The following is a 16,438-nucleotide window of genomic DNA, read 5'->3' as shown; positions in this document are numbered from 1 at the left end:
TAATCAATTTAACTCTTAATTTTGATTTTTCTATTTTAATAAGTTTTTAATTGACTTTTTAATTTGATCAATTGATTCAAATCCATCGTTGGCTATTCAATTTTTCTAATCTACAAGGTTAAATTAAGTCTTTTTTCTTTGATTTTTCTTCAATCAAATTCTCAATTGTGGTTGGAAAATTTTCAAGCTTCATTTTTATTCATTATACTTAATTATCAGTCAAATTTCAACCTCAACTGTATTTTTTATTTTTTTATTTTTTATTTATTTTTGTATTATTTGTGTTTTTTTATGATTTTCAAGATTTTTTGACACACAAAAATTAAATAAAATAAAATAAATAACAAAAATGTTTAAAATTAACTACAATTACTTAAAAGATATTTTTGTAGATTTTTCTAATTTTTTTTTCAAAATATATAAAAAAAAATAAAAGGGTTAAAAATTGAATTACAACAACTTGTATATATGATTTTGTGCATATAAAAGCAAAACCTAACATATGAATCAGTATCAATATCAAGTGCAAATATGAAATAGTAAAAAAATAAAGTTTAAGAACTAAAATAAAATATATATATATATATATATATATATATATATAAAAAATGATTAGTGTTGTTCACGGTGGTTAGACTTTGTGGGAAGGGAAGTAGTAAACATAAAATAAAACCACGTTATGTTTTAGTGTAATTGTAATTGTAATTTGTAGCTGTAATTATAATAGTTGTAATTCTTTTGCTGAAGTCTTTCACAAGGGATTTTCATCTGGATGGGGAACAGGGAAAAAGATGTCCTACACGTGTAGGGAAATTAAAACATGTTTATAGTGTTGTTGCGGTTAATTTTGAAAAATATTTTTAATTTATAAATATATCAAAATAATATTTTTTTATTTTTTAAAATTATTTTTGACATCGGCACATTAAAAAAATCTAAAAATATATTAATTTAAAAAAAAAAAAAAAAAAAAAACATTTAAAAAAATTTTTTAAAATATAAAAATAAACAAGATCTAAATGTGATAAATTACAATTAAGCATATTGTTTACATATTAACTTTTGCTTTTGAAATATAGATTATCATGCTAAAATGGGCTTAGAAATTATACTAAATTACATATAAGCTTTTGGAGACACTACACCGTTTGGGGCTTGGGTTTTAACTTTCAACCCATTAACCTCATCAGGCCAGTAAAAGAGATTCAACGCTACCGAGCTCTTTTTTGTTTTTTTCTTGTATAGAGTAACTCGTCCATTGCCATTGTCATGTAACTTTCACTGAATAGGTGGCTCACAAACTAAATATTTTTTTCTAATATAAAATAGAATATATAAAAAATAATAATTTAAATCAACTCAAGATAGCTTAACATATACATAATTTAAAATATAAAATTAGGACAAAAAAAATAAAATTTAAAAAAAAATTGAAAAAAACCTGAACTTGTATTAACTTGACTAACCCAAACCTAGAATAACCTAAAAAAAAAAAGTGGAAAAAACACAAAGCTCAAGAGGAAATAATTTAATGTCATGATGAAAGTGAAAAAAAAAAATTCATAAAAAATTCAAGAAAAGAACCAAGTTATCTCTAGTTAACTTGACTAACTCATTACTCGAGATATAAGATCAGAATAACTCCGAAAAAAAAAAAACAAATCACAAATATCAAGGATAAATAACCCCAATATCAAATAAAAAAATTTTAATTTGTAAAAAAAATCTAAAACAAGACCAAACTTAAACCCAACTAATATTCATTTTTACTTCACTGCAGTAACAAAATAACAATTATGCGGAATAGTCCCCATTACTACACAATCAACAACCCCTGAGAATAACCATTGTAGCCTCTTTTCTTTTTTCTTATTCATTTCTTCATAACTGCAGTAATAGAAGAACAATACATAGAACAATCCCTATCTGGTTAGAATATGTTTGGTATTGTAGTAGTTTTTGTGGTTATGGTTTGAAACAATTATTTTATAAAAAGTATTTTTAGTTGAGGTTGGGTTGTTAAAATATATGTTTGGTTAAAACTGTGATTAAAATTGAGGTTAAACAAAAAATTATTTAATGTGATTGGTTAAAAATACTTTTGAAATTGAGGTTATAAAATAACTAAAAAAGATATATACTAATATTGATAGTTTTTAATTTTAATATTGTAGATTCAACTACTGCTATTACATCATGAAATAAACAATATTTTATATAAAATATTTTTTATTATTCCATTAAATTATCTGTAATTCCATCACATATAAAATTCATCCGACAAAGACTACAGTTTTCATGGCTTCTTGAGCGTACAACAACATCAGGTAAAATATCATCAGAACAAAATTGAGATTGCGATCAAATTCTGCAAATGCTACGTTATCGTGCGATCTCCTTCTAATGTAATTATGTAGTGCCATTAATTAATAGTAAACAATAGTTTTTTTTAATAAAACACAATATCTAAGAAAAAAATTTGGATTTTTTTATTTTACTAAGTTGGATCGATCCAACACATTTAGGTTTGGGTCAGATTGATCCAACCATGAACAATGGAGACTCTCCACTGTTTACTTTGTAAAACAATAGGGAGCAGCCCAAACAAAGAAGAAGGGAAAAGGGAAGAGCAGCGCGGCGATGATGAACTAAGAGACAGCGGAAACGCCGAAGGCCGACACTCTCCATTGTTCATATGCAACATGAACAGTGGAGAGCAGCCTATACGAAGAAGAAGGGGAAGGGGAGTGCAGCGGTGATGGACTAAAGGACAATGAAAACGCCGAAAACCGGTTACTCTTCACTATTCACATGTAAACTGTTCACATTGCAGAACAATGAAGAATATAGAAGACAACGAATGAGAAGGAGAAGGGAAAGGGAAAGAGCAGCGCGATGGTGGGAACAACGAAGGCCATAGGTGAAAGGGAGCTGCTCTCCATTGATGGACCCCGGGGGGGGGTGCTGACCCAAACATGCTCTTAGTGGACAATAAATTATGCTTCACTCGAGGACAATAACACCGTTGTTATAATTTGTTTGGATCTCTAACACAATCTTCATTTAACACTACATTGTACCAAGGTCCAGCAAACGAAGGAAAATCGTGTGATCATGTTAGACCGGTGCTAACAACACAATTTGGGAGCAAAACATGAAGCTAGGAAGCAAATGTAACCGATAAAAACAACGAGATAGTGCAGAACGAACAAAGGCCTAGAATTTCATAAAATTTCCCATTCTCTACTGAAAATTAGCACGTTACAATCAGATGACTAGAGTAACCCCTTGTGATTCTTGCCCCCTGTATTAAACACAAGAATGCTTGTCCTACTTACATAACTCTGGATTAGTCAAATTAATAATGTTCATTGCTGTCAATCATTTCATTCTTTCTTTTACTTGATGTCCTAGGTTATTTTAGCACCTATTGCAGCAATATGCCTTTTAGATTCCTCTGATTACTCGCATCCCAATCTATTTTTCTTTCACCGCTCTGCATCCAAAATATTATTAGAACATTGGGAAGAACAGAAATGCTAGTGAAGGTCCTTCTTGGTTATCTTCCAGAGCTTCTGCTCTGCAGCATCATAAATTTGCCGGATGATAAACCCAGGATGTTTTCTACAATCTGGAAGCGGCATGTTGGCGGGGATAAAATGCACCACGCACTTGTGCATTACACATTTTGCTGGAACCTCAACACGATGGGTGCTGTAGAACAGCTCCCTGGTATCACTTGTCTGCCAGTTTCCGCCACCCTTTTTCTTAGCATCTTCGGGGTGATAAAACAGTTGTCCAGTGACCATCACCATACCATCAATGGTCTGAGTAATATCCTGTCATCATGATAACAGGCATGTTGGTTTCAATGGAAAAGGATGATATGAAAGTTGTTTATGCGCTTAATATAAAATGAAGGCAAGCTCAATTAATTCACTTGAAAAGATTGGGAGAAAATTTAGTTCGGTTGACAATCAGTTGCTTATCATTTATTAAAGACATCAGAGCATGCCAGTAACGCATGAATTGCAATATTTATGCAGAACAGTAACAACTCAAAGAACCTTTTCATCCCAACGAACAGAGAATCATGTTTATGCTTTAACACTAGATTATTTAGCATCAAAAGCAAATACGAGGAACAAAGTGAAAATGAAAAAATGTGCAAATATCCAATTTAAATATGAATGGCATAAGTGTGTGTCCACCAGATGGGTCAACGAACAAAAAAAAAAGGATCAATGAGAAGCCTATGACACACCACAAAGCAATTCCAAGCAATTACCTTGATAATTACAATGTCAGGCTTTTGTTCTTTAGTTTCAGGAGCTAGAAGCACAGGATCTTCCTGCAGAACAGCAAAAGCAGAAGCTGAGAAATATAATTCGATGATGACATGAACAATTAAAGAGAAAAAAAAGCAAATGCAACCATGATTCCCCCAAGGTCTCAAAACCAGTGTGCATTCCCACATCAAATTTAAACACACAAACAGTTGAAAACTTAAACTTCAAATTGTCCCAATTAGCTAACCTAACTTCACCTCAACAAACCCAACACACTAAATAAGGGGTTTTTCAAACATTAAAACCCCGGATGAAATCAATGAAACTAACTGCAGTCTCATTCCAGCAAAGCAGCTCAAAACCACTGCTGTATTTGAACCAGTAAATCAAAGAAAACAGGTAATTCGAAGACAAGAAATGAGAACTCTGAATACCATAAAAAATATCAATTCCTTTTCTTGTAATAGTTCATTTTCTTCAAGCCACTTCAAGTTCAAGCTAGGAAGACTTCGCCCCGCTTTTTCAGTCCTCAATTCTGTTACCTCACGCAAACTCCAAATTCTTACGAATACAGGTCCAGAATAAAAACCACATTGATAAAGAAAACTGATCAAACATTAGATAGCCAAAAACAAACAGGTACAGCGTTCGCAACACATGAGAATGAAACAACTAACATTGAAAAGCTCTAAACTTTCATATCTTCCTCACTTATTTTGAGCAAGCAACAAACCTAAACCCAATTCCCTCCTGATTTAACAACCAAAAAAAAATTAAAAAAAAAATAACCTCCAGCACTCAATAACAAGCACAAACTCAAAAACCCTCCAACAAAGAGACCAATAGCAACCAGATATCCAAGGCGAGAGGTTAACCCAAAAAAATACTTAAACCCCAAAATCCCACCAAGAAAAACACAAAAAAGCTAGCAAACCAAACGCAAGACCCAATTTCTTTACAGCTTTAACCCTAAACACACTGAATAAAAAAACCAAAACTTTAAATTCAAACACAAAACGTCGAAACCCATTCATGTTGTCAAGAAAAAAATCACTCACAATAGTGTAGCGGTTTCCGGAAAACTCGAAAACCTTGTAGTGACTTTTCTTCTCGCTTCCTTCTCCTGAAAACCTAACTCGTTTCCCAACCGGTTTGGGATCCTCCTGCGACGCCTCCTCATCCTCGCCCTCTTCTGGGGGAAGTATCTCACCCTCTTCTGGGGGGAGTATCTCACCCTCTTCCAGTTCATTTGACATTTCCTCTTCCTCTTCCTCTTCCTCTTCGCTCGTTGAGATCTGCGCGAATTTCCGGAGTTTCATTCTCTGATTCTCTCCGAAATTTGACTGCCGCTTGGTGTTGCGCCACTGTTTCCATTTCAAGGGGATTGACCACCTGGGACCTAGAAGGAGAGTTAATTACAGAAATGACATGAATGTAGGGATTTGACAAGTGTAGTTATGTTTTATAAAAAAAATATTTTTTTGTTTTAAATTAAAAAATTTTAATGTGATTATGGCATAAAATAGTTAGGTTTGAACATGTAGATCTTATTTGGATTCATATCAGCAAAGACAGATTTACAAGCAAACATAAATACAAGTTGATGCTAAGAGTTGATTGTCCATTTTAGATTATAAAGAAGGTAAATAACAATGCATATAAGGTAGATCTTCCTGGTAATTACAATGTATCATCTATTTTTAATGTGAAAGATTTAACTCCATACTTGGATGACGATGATGATTATGATTTGAGGACAAATCATTTTCAACCCGAGGCTGATAATGTGCATCATAAAAATTATAATTTATCTCGTAAAGCTAAATCTAATATGCAAGAGGATTTAGATGCTCCAATGACAAAAACGAGAGCAAAAATAACTACAAAGCCCTTGACAAGTTAAATTGGAATGATTGAAGCTATGTCGGCATTAAAAATTATCAATTTGTTTGAAATTGGTTTAAGGGTGTTTATTTGCTTACAATTATAACTTGAAATAAAAAAAAAAAGTCCTTAATAGTTCTTTTAATGTTAGGATACTTGAATTTGGATTAAAAATGTAAATAAGTGAAGGAACTGATAGTGTTTACTATCATAATAGTAGATGAATTTGAACTTGAATTTGAAGTCATCCATTGCATGTGAAAACAAGACTTATTTAGGTGGAATTCATGTTCAGAATATGATATTTCTAGATTGTCCAACCATAATTGTATTGGACTTTTGTGTAAGAAGTTATAGCCTGCAAGTAGAGTAAATTACAGAAATGACATGAATGTAGGGATATGACAAGTATTTTCATTACTAGAGCATGTAGTTGTGTTTTATAAAAAAAAAAAAAATTGTTTTAAATTAAATTTTTTTAATTTTGTTATGTGTTTATATAAAAGATAAATTTAAATAAATAAGAAATATTCTTTTAATGTATTTTTAAAAAATAATATCAAATACTATATTTTATTGCATTGATGATCAGTATTTGTGCAGTATCTGCAGCAACTTGATGTGTAAAGAACATGGTCGCATGATCCTTGTCTCGTTACTTTTGATTCTGTGCATGGACCTGGAGATGCATTTGCTGAAGGAAATTGAAGAGGACTTTTTGCAAAGGGATTGAGAAAAAGAAAAGAGTAGGACAACGGGTGAGAAGTTGATAATTAGTTTTATTAAAGTGCTGATTGCTAACTTGTTATATATGTTTTAGAATATTAGGCTTAAAAATTAACTTGTGTCTTCAGGAACAAAATTATTAGAATAATAAGGCTCAAAATAGATAATATATAGGAAGTTAGCGGGCTGTTACAAAAGAAACTGAGATTGGAAGCATTGCTGACGACTTTCTTCTGGCTATAATCTTGTCAGAAGCCATGCTTTGGTAAGATAGTTTTCATTTTCATCCTCTAATTAAGGTGGAATATGTTAGATAGTGTTGTTGGTTCTGAGATAGTAAGGTTTATTTGTTCTCTTCCAGAATGGAGTCTATTTTACATACCCCAGCCATTTCCAGTATGGTTGCTTCACTAAATCAATCTTTAATCTCACCTCAAAGGTTTATTATTATTTTTTACTAGAAAAAATACTAACAATATCTGAATAGTTTTTTTTTTTTTTTTTTTTAAAATAATCCACCCGGCAGAACAACAATCTAGTAACCATCTACACAGAGAACCTTGGTGAAAAATTGAAAAGCATTAAAGGCCGAACTTCTATGTTGCTAACGAAAATACAAAGGTAAATCCAAAACTTTGTTTTGCTGCTTGAACCTTCTCTTCCCTCAAGATTGTTTATGTTGCAGTAAAAAAAACAATTGGACATGATCTTACCAGCAGTCTTCATTGTTAAAAAGATCTTTCTATTTTACACAAAACATTGGCTTTGTCAGGGTTTTAATGTTTCGAGTCCTATTGAGCTCTTTTCTCCACAATTTCCTTCAGGCTTGTCCAAGATTTTCTCTTTCTTTTACTTGATGTGCTGGCAGTGTTTTCAGCATCCATTGCAGCAGAATCGCCTTCAGATTGCTCTGGTTTTTTAGCTGATCTATTTCTCTTTTTCTTCTTGGCATCCAGCAGAGAAAATCTGCCGCTTGGGAGTGGAGTAGCTGGACTGTTTGTGATTGAAGTGCTCATGGATATTGCAGGTAAAGCTGTCTCATCAATCTTAATTATCTCGTCTGTCTTAACTCTTGGAAATGGAGTTGTTGGACTGTCTGTGATGGAAGTATCCACAGATATTTCAGGCAAAGCTGTCTCGGCTATCTTGTATATCTCATCTGTCTTAATCCTCGGAAATGGATTTGCTGGATTGTTCGTGATGGAAGTATCCAGGGATATTGCAGGCAGAGCTGGCCCGTCGATCTTACCGTCAATCTTAACTATCTCACCTTTGCTACTTGTGCCTTTCTCCAAGTTGGCAGACTTCTGAAGCACGGACTTGGTTGGTTTAGCATGTGGCTTGGGCTTGGGGGGGCATATTTCTTTCATGTGGCCTTTAGGAGTTCCTCTCTTTAGATTAAGATGTAAACAGTGGTGGCATTTGTAGACGACATTATTCTTCGTCAAAGTACTAAATCTCTTGTGTCGACGCCTTGCCTTTGGTTGATTCTTTTCAATTTGTGTTGTGCAGTTAAAGCCAGGTCGAAGAAATGTCTCGCACCTGCGAAACAAAGGATATCCAATTAGGATGAAAAAATCCTACTGATCATGACAAGATTGAATTTCAACAAAAGAGAAAAGAAAGGGGAGGGGGTGTCAAGCAAAGAATGAGGATTCATTAAGTAAGCTCAGCTGGACCAGCTAAACCACATTTGTAGGATTATGCGTTCAACTAGAGACCACAGTTGAAAGATTATGCATTCAAGTTGAACGCCATTTTCATACAAGCAGAAATTCGAGTCAAAAGTAATTGAATAACGCTGCTAACAAACGAGGAAGTCAATATCCATTGCAATGGCAAAAATAATCACCATAGAAGCACACTGCTCCGTAACCACAGTGTGAAACTAGTGAAAAGAATCCAATCTCAAGCCTATTTCGTATTCAAATGTTTGCACGATGACTTGAAAGCTAACAATATTTCACAACCTATTAAGCAGTGTAATTTCTTCAGCTTAAGCCAGCGCGAATTCATCAGCAAACTTCTAATTCAACCATTCAAGTAATAACAATTGCGTTGAACCCATATTAAAACACACAAGAAACAGAAACACAAAACATAAAAGTCTAAGAAACCGTTTTGCCAACACAATCAAGCTCCGACGTTTAATACTAACCTCTGACACTGAAACAGAGCAGAAGGGTCAAGTGGGACACCCAAAGCCTCTGCGGAAGACGCAAACTGACGCCCAAAAAAGGCAGCAAGAGAAGGGATTGAAGCTTCTTCAATAGCCCATGATGCAAGATTCTGCAAGTGTTCAAGTCTCAATAATGACCTGGGATTGTGATTTCCGCCTTTTGCACTCAGTGCGAAAGACTTGTTAGACGCTGTTAGCGTGTTCGGTGGTGGTTTTTTGCTGACCCCCCCTCCTCCTCTCTTTCCCATGGGTTTGTTTCTTTTAAGAGTTTTATCGAACAGCTGGTAGAGGAAAACGGAGAGTAAGAAGATTGGGAGGAGCTTAGGTTTTTGGCCTGGAAGAAGGAATAAAGGATTTGTTGATAACGACGTCGTGTCATACATGCGTGTCAAACGTTATGGTGATTATTTATGGGGACGCGTGTTTTTTTCTCCATAAAAAAATTACCCCCGTGCACGTTTTGTTTTCAACCATTTCTACAAATTATTTGTGCAGGGATTTTTTATAAATTTAACAAGGGATTTGGAGCATTGGGGAGTTTTTGGTTTGATTTGAGCACAAACTAATTTTATTATTAATTTTTTTTATTTGATTTAATAAATATAAAAAAAATAAATAAATAACAAAAAAAATATCGGTTATTAATCACTCGACATTGTAAATATAAGTTGGTTTGAACTGTGTAATTACTAATATGATGGTCACTATAGGTTTACATGGTCGTTAGCTTTAGGACCGTGAAATTAATTGAGGTACACGCAAGCTGGCCAAACACACATGTTACTAAAAAATATATATATAAGTTATTTGGTTATTAAAAAAAAAAAAAAAAAAGCATTTTCAGTCATGTTATGTGCTTCAATATAATATATATATATACACGCGGTTTTCAATGGTAAATATGAAAGGTTTGACACAACTGTTATCAAGCATCTAATTATACTAGGATTAAGAGAGGTAGAGTCTAAATAAATACTCGTGTGCTTAAATTGAATAAATTTTATAGACAAAGGAATACTCAATTGTCTGTATGAATTATGCAATTCTACAATAGATTCAAGTGTTATAAAAACTCACGAGGGAATAGATAATTGGGCTACCATGAAAAGGAATAAAATTAAAAGAATTATCAATAATGAGAACTCAACCGTTCCTAACCAGAAATTAGTTTAAATATTTAATGGAAAAATCAAATTATTGATACGTGATTGGAATGAAAACTAGGGTACATAAACTAGTTTAATGATTACTAATATTGTGGAAGGTACAACCTTGTGATGAGGTGTTAAAATTGGAAGTACTTGTAGGATAAGTTTTTTTCAGTTGTTGAATTGGTTGTAAATAGTTCATTTTTTTAATGTTAAGGTAGATTTTGTTGATCAATTCCGTTAAATACCTATAAAAGTATTTTTTTAAGGTATTTAAAAATTCTTCGATGATAAAATTAGCAATTTAATAATAAAAAAAAAAAGAATGATAAATACACTTAAAAACTTTAAATTTTAAGATTTTAATTGTTTGTGTTGAATCTATATTTTTTTAATATAAGAAAAAAACTTATTTTTTACCTGGTAGTTCAAGAGATGTTTATAGCCCTTGAACCTTGTTTTTTGTTTAGGAAGTAGCAGAGTTGAAAAGTAATTTTACCATGACAACATTTATGAAAGATAAAATATCATTTACATACATAGATATTAATAAAAAAAAATATCTTTTACACAAATATTAACAAGTATTAATAGATAGTGATATCTTTCACACAAGAATTAACGTAGAAAGAAGAAGAAAAAAGTCAACACATATTGTTGGGTTTAAAAAGCAGGCTAAGATATATCATTTAAGGGTGGGGGTTGGGCTTGGGTGGTGTGCCCAAGCCCATGAAGAGATGTCGGGGGTGCCCAACACCCAAGCTCGGGTTAACGCCAAGCCTAACCTTCTTTTTAAGTTAATGTGTTTCTAACATCCTTTTAAAAGAACTTGAAAATAAACTAAAAATATTAGGCTATGATGATCATGGTTTTGATGTCCAAAAAAAAAAAACATAGAGAAATCTTGAAACTTCAATTGAGTTCAAATATTTGATAATGAACATATGCTCGTGGTAATGAGCAATAACATGGTGAAGATGAATTTCAATGCTTCAAACAAAAGTGCGGATACTTTTATAAATATTCATGAAATCCAGTTGGAAGCACAAGATTAAAATAGTCCTTAAATTTAATAAATTTCTCAAAACAAAGTAGTTTTATACGTGTATCTTTTATGATTGGACATTTATACATCATGGTTTGAAAAATAGTGCTACCATTGATTTAGTTAATGTCTTGAAAAGTCGACATGGTTAATATCAATCGACACCTAAAATCAAATTACAAGTTATATTATAATCTAAGTGCGGAAATGTTGGATTTAAAAGGTTTAAAATCAAGTTAGATTATTATAATACTAAAAGACTTGATGATTGAAGTAAAAGGAATTAAAAAGGTTGAAGGATCATATTATAGAGTTAGAAATTTGAAAATGTATCCTTACAAATCTTATCTAGTTGACTTACCAACTAGATAGTATGATATCCATTTTGTATCGGCCATATATTTAGATATTTATTTTGAAGCCTATGTTTATTTTATTTTTTTAATGTATGTGTCCGGGTTAATTTATGTATACCTCGACTAATCTCACGGGCCCTAAAGTTAATGACCATGTAATCTTCCAATATCCATCATATTAGCAATCACATAGCTTGAACCTGAGACCACATGAAAAACAAATCTTCTGGTTCCAAACTCTTACCATCGAGCTACCTACTAGATGATTGAAGCTTACATTTCTAAACCACATGTTTTGTTAAAGAATTGGATTTTTATTTTTTTTATTAAAATATCATGGATGTTGAAGGATTTATTGAGTTTTTAAAATAAATAACTAAAAATATCAGCTATTCATCATTCGATATTTACTTTAGTATTGAAGGTATATTTGTTTCAATATGAAGGAAAATAACAATCTTTATGCTACAAGACACGCGGTCAATATCAACTTTCCTAACACAATTCCATTTTTTTCATAATATAAAGTTTATTTCTCGAATAATTACTATCTTTGAAACATAAAGCTCTCTATATTAATAATAGGAATTTCATAATATAAATTTTGGATGATGGAATTATAGTTTGTAATTTCAAAGCATAATCACAATTAGTCGATCCTTTGCATTTTTTTTTCTTACCTTCTGAGATTGCCACTGTTTTTATTTCAATTTTCAGTGCTAGTAGAGAGTAGAAGAGAATCTTAATGAAACCGTGGCTTCCCATTTCTCGAATGAATAAATCATGAAATAAAATAAATTTAATAATTAAAGTCTATCAACGTTATTTAAAAATCACAGTATTGTGTTCCGGAGATAAAATAAAAACAGGAGTCAAACGAGGGAAAACAGAGTGAAATATAACAAGACAATTAAATTGCAAGGCTTTTTCATTATACATTTCACACATAAATCACTATTCACCAAAAAATAAATTATTAATGATAACTACAAATAAAACTTGACAAATTAAAAAATAAGTATATATCAAGATATGCATTTATCTGATTATATTTACTGATTTTTTTAAAAAAAATTAATTCGATATTAAAAATAGATATATGTATTAAATTGATTAAATAAAATAAAAGTGAAAACATATATCATTCAAGGCTGCAATTATTATAAATATTATCTGAAAATAAATAATTTTTTTTCAAAAATAAAGTTCTTGTATAAAAAATATTTTAAAAAAGCTTTATAGATTATCCATAATAATCTTTTAAAAAATTAAACATGCACAACACCATAAAAAAAAAGAAATCAATCTCTATAAAAGAGAGAGAGAGAGAGAGATTAAATAAGCAAAAACAAATCACAAATAAGGTATATATTGATCAAAATATAAATTTAAAAATTATTTCTTAAAAAATATATTTATTAAAAAAAGATATCAGTTAAAAAAAAAAGCAATATCATAAAAAAATAATCCAAATGATATTGCTTAACTCTTTAAATTTATGATTTGGAACATAAATTCAACTAGATTCAATAATTTTTTTCTTTAAATTTATACTCATTGTAAAAAAAAAAAGCCAAAAGGAGTCAAGACTCACCGCCTTATAGCCCAACATGTTTGGGCCACTATAATGAAGAGCCCATGAGCATTTGGTGGGGCCTTGACTTTTCTTTTTAAAACTTTTAATGTCATTTACCCTTATTTTTTTTAAAAAAAGGTAAGTCGTTGATATGTTACCAGCCAAGACAGACAACGTATCATCTTTTAAGTCTAGATTTCAAATACTAAAGTGGTGGCTGAAAATCAAAATAGTGACACTTTTGACCAACATAACCCATTTTTAAAGCTATTTTTATCTAAAAATACCTTATTATTACACTTATAACACCCAAAAACTATTTTATGAACTCCAAATACTTAAAAAATGGCCTAAAAACCCAAAACCATACTGAGTTAGTTTTTATTTTTTCAACTTAGATCTGGTTTTTCATGCAATATAGAGGGTCCAAACAACCACCATGAAGTTCCTATCATCTCATAGAACCTGTGGACATTAATAAAAACTATTTTGGTGGTTGAAAAGGCAATGAACAATGACATTCTCTTTTATCATTGAAATCTGACTCCTCTCTCTTTTTTTTGATTAAAAAATAAAAAATAACAAAAATAAACTCGTGTATAAAAAGTGACTTTTAAAAATTTTAAAAAATCTAAATTATATAAAATATGTTATTTTCAAAGATCAATGATCTAAGTATATTTTCCATGTCATCTATGCCTGGTCCTTTTTATTTCTATCATATTTCTTTTTATTTCATCATTAATTAAGAAATTAGAAGTAATTTACTTTCAATTTGGATCAAATAGTATAAAATAAAACTTTCAGTAACAAAATAAATTATATAATCCCCCCTGTATTCTATAGTCTATAATATAATAATTATAAAAGTAACTGACGCGTGCCCAGCAAGCTGGACCCTTTTCTCCTTGTAAAAAAGTCTTGGTGTAATTATAAACCACAGAAAACAACTACCATTCCTTCAACAATAAGCATCACACACACTCGGAGATATTCACATATCCTCCCTCCCTCGAAGTATCTAGCCACTCCCCTCTCCTTCTCCAATCCCATCCATCGAATATTTAATCAACGGTTACTTCACAGGCTCTTCATTCCCCCCTTTTCCACTCTAAAATTGATAAAATTTTTCCATAATTAGAGGTTTTTTATTTGCTGTGTATTAGCCTTCTGGGGTGAGTTTTCATAGGTTTTACAGCTGTTTATGTTGTTTCTTTGAGGTTCTAGATTGTTGGGGTTAATGGGCTATGCTTGGTTTGGCTTTTAAGCAAGCAAGTTGCTTTCTTTTTAGTGTGAGAAAGCTCTGCTTTATTCTGGTCTCTTTTTAAGGTTTTAGAGAATACTATTATTATAGGAATTTGTATAGCTTTCTATCTAAAGTTCAGGTATTGAATTGATGTTTATTTGTGTAATTATAATTACTGCTGTGTAAATTTTAAGTTGTGTACGGTTCTCTAGGGATTGAATCAGGGGAAATTTAGTTTAGATTCGACTTGAAATTTGTTGGTGGGTTTGCCTATTTTGAGAACTCGTAAACATGGCGGATTCAGTTGCTGCAGCATCTCTTATTGGATATAGGCCACTGTGTGGGGGATTGTTTGTCAAGGATACTTCTTACAGGAGAAAGTCTTTGAGTAGTTGTCGGTCTCCGATAAAAGAAGCCATGGGTAAAAGGGTTGTTTATTCTTCTCCTATGTTGCCAAGATTGAAAATTGATAGGTTAGTTAATACCTCAATTAAGGCTCTGGCAACAGAGCTCACGAAAGAGGTGTATTCATACAGGGAGGAAGAGAGAATACCACGGACTTGGAATTACCGAGTTGATACTGGTGTTGATAGAAAACCAGGTTTGTGGCCACCAGAGAACAGAGCGGATAATGCTTTGTTGCATAACCCCTTGATTCGACAAGAAAGGATGGGTTGCAGTTGGCTGGGTGCTATATTTGAGTGGGAGGGTGTGATAATTGAGGACAATCCTGATCTCGAGAGGCAAGCTTGGCTTGCTCTTTCCCGAGAAGAAGGAAAACCCACTCCTCCAGCTTTTATTTTGAGACGAGTAGACGGGATGAAGAATGAGCAAGCGATTTCTGAAGTCTTGTGTTGGTCGAGAGACCCGCCAGAGATGAAAAGAATGGCTACAAGGAAGGAAGAAATCTACCAATCTCTTCAAGGTGGGATATACAGATTACGAACTGGCTCAAAGGAGTTTGTGAATATTTTGATGCATTACAAGATACCAATGGCATTGGTTTCCACACGTCCAAGAAAAACTCTCGAGAGTGCAATTGGAACCGTCGGGATTGAAGGGTATTTCACTGCTATTGTAGCAGCAGAAGATGTTCACAGGGGGAAGCCTGATCCGGAGATGTTTATTTATGCAGCCCAGCTTCTAAACTTTATACCACAGCGCTGTATTGTGTTTGGGAACTCTAATAAAACCGTGGAGGCTGCACACGATGCTTTTATGAAGTGTGTTGCTATTGCTAGTAAGCATCCCGTGTATGAGCTTGGTGCTGCAGACTTGGTGGTGAGGAAACTAGATGAACTTTCAATTGTTGATCTGAAGAATCTTGCTGATATTGAATCGCCAGAATTTGGGCCTGTTGAGCTAGAGACAGAGCTGGAGCCTGAGGAGGATAATGATCGATCTACCTCAGTGGGAGTTGATGATATTTTCTGGTAACTCTTATGAATTGTACAGTTTATTTTGTGCTTTATCCAATTCTTGATGAAAATAGTTCTATATCGCCCCCCCCTAGAATCACTGCAAACTGGTGAATCCCTTGCGGTGTGGAAGGGATAAAAAAAGATGAAAAAGTAGAAAGAGGGAAATAGAAGAAAAGGTCAAAAAAAGAAGGGAAAAAAATGGTGGTCTACATTGGACTAGAATTACATTATGATGTATCACCCGTACACTGTATATAGTTGTGTTATCAATAATTTGTTTGCCGTGCTTCATTCTGTTTCTGTCCGAACCTTTAGAATCAATTCAACTGTACGTATAAGAATCATTAAGATCATTGCTCAATGTTCCCCCTGTTTATCATATTGTTTAACAATTCTCAACAACAGAATTGCTTAAGATGATCAGGTCGAGAGCCTGGTTTGTAACAATTGGTACGTTTCCTTGGAGGTTGAAGTTGCTTCATACAATCTTTGGTTTCTCAAAGGTCTGGGATGTTTCGCTGAGCAGTTAGACATCTGTAATTTAATTGCTCGCCGCCGTTGTGCTCTA

General features: G+C 32.6%; 3 protein-coding genes across 3 annotated transcripts; 1 reads left to right on the top strand and 2 right to left on the bottom strand.

The window, feature by feature from the left end:
• Window positions 1-3,198: 3,198 nt before the first annotated feature.
• LOC118028472 (ASI1-immunoprecipitated protein 3) lies at window positions 3,199-5,712 on the bottom strand. Its single transcript, XM_035032062.2, has 3 exons — window positions 5,348-5,712; window positions 4,289-4,351; window positions 3,199-3,839 (listed from the first exon to the last, which is right to left on the bottom strand). Exons 1-3 carry the CDS (start codon window positions 5,606-5,608, stop codon window positions 3,540-3,542), a joined length of 624 nt encoding a protein of 207 aa, XP_034887953.1. The 5' UTR covers window positions 5,609-5,712; the 3' UTR covers window positions 3,199-3,539.
• A 1,753-nt stretch (window positions 5,713-7,465) lies between these two features.
• LOC118028473 (uncharacterized) lies at window positions 7,466-9,456 on the bottom strand. Its single transcript, XM_035032063.2, has 2 exons — window positions 9,058-9,456; window positions 7,466-8,441 (listed from the first exon to the last, which is right to left on the bottom strand). The coding sequence occupies exons 1-2, from the start codon at window positions 9,324-9,326 to the stop codon at window positions 7,691-7,693; spliced, it is 1,020 nt and encodes a 339-aa protein (XP_034887954.1). The 5' UTR covers window positions 9,327-9,456; the 3' UTR covers window positions 7,466-7,690.
• Window positions 9,457-14,153: 4,697 nt separating this feature from the next.
• On the top strand, window positions 14,154-16,161 carry LOC118028474 (5-amino-6-(5-phospho-D-ribitylamino)uracil phosphatase, chloroplastic). Its single transcript, XM_035032064.2, has one exon. It carries the CDS (start codon window positions 14,741-14,743, stop codon window positions 15,884-15,886), a length of 1,146 nt encoding a protein of 381 aa, XP_034887955.1. The 5' UTR covers window positions 14,154-14,740; the 3' UTR covers window positions 15,887-16,161.
• The last annotated feature ends 277 nt before the right edge of the window (window positions 16,162-16,438 follow it).

The sequence above is a fragment of the Populus alba genome, chromosome 3, assembly GCF_005239225.2.
Source record: "Populus alba chromosome 3, ASM523922v2, whole genome shotgun sequence".
Taxonomy (NCBI): Eukaryota; Viridiplantae; Streptophyta; class Magnoliopsida; order Malpighiales; family Salicaceae; genus Populus; species Populus alba.
The sequence above is the reverse complement of the archived record's forward strand: the minus strand, read 5'-3'. Positions and strand labels throughout refer to the sequence as shown.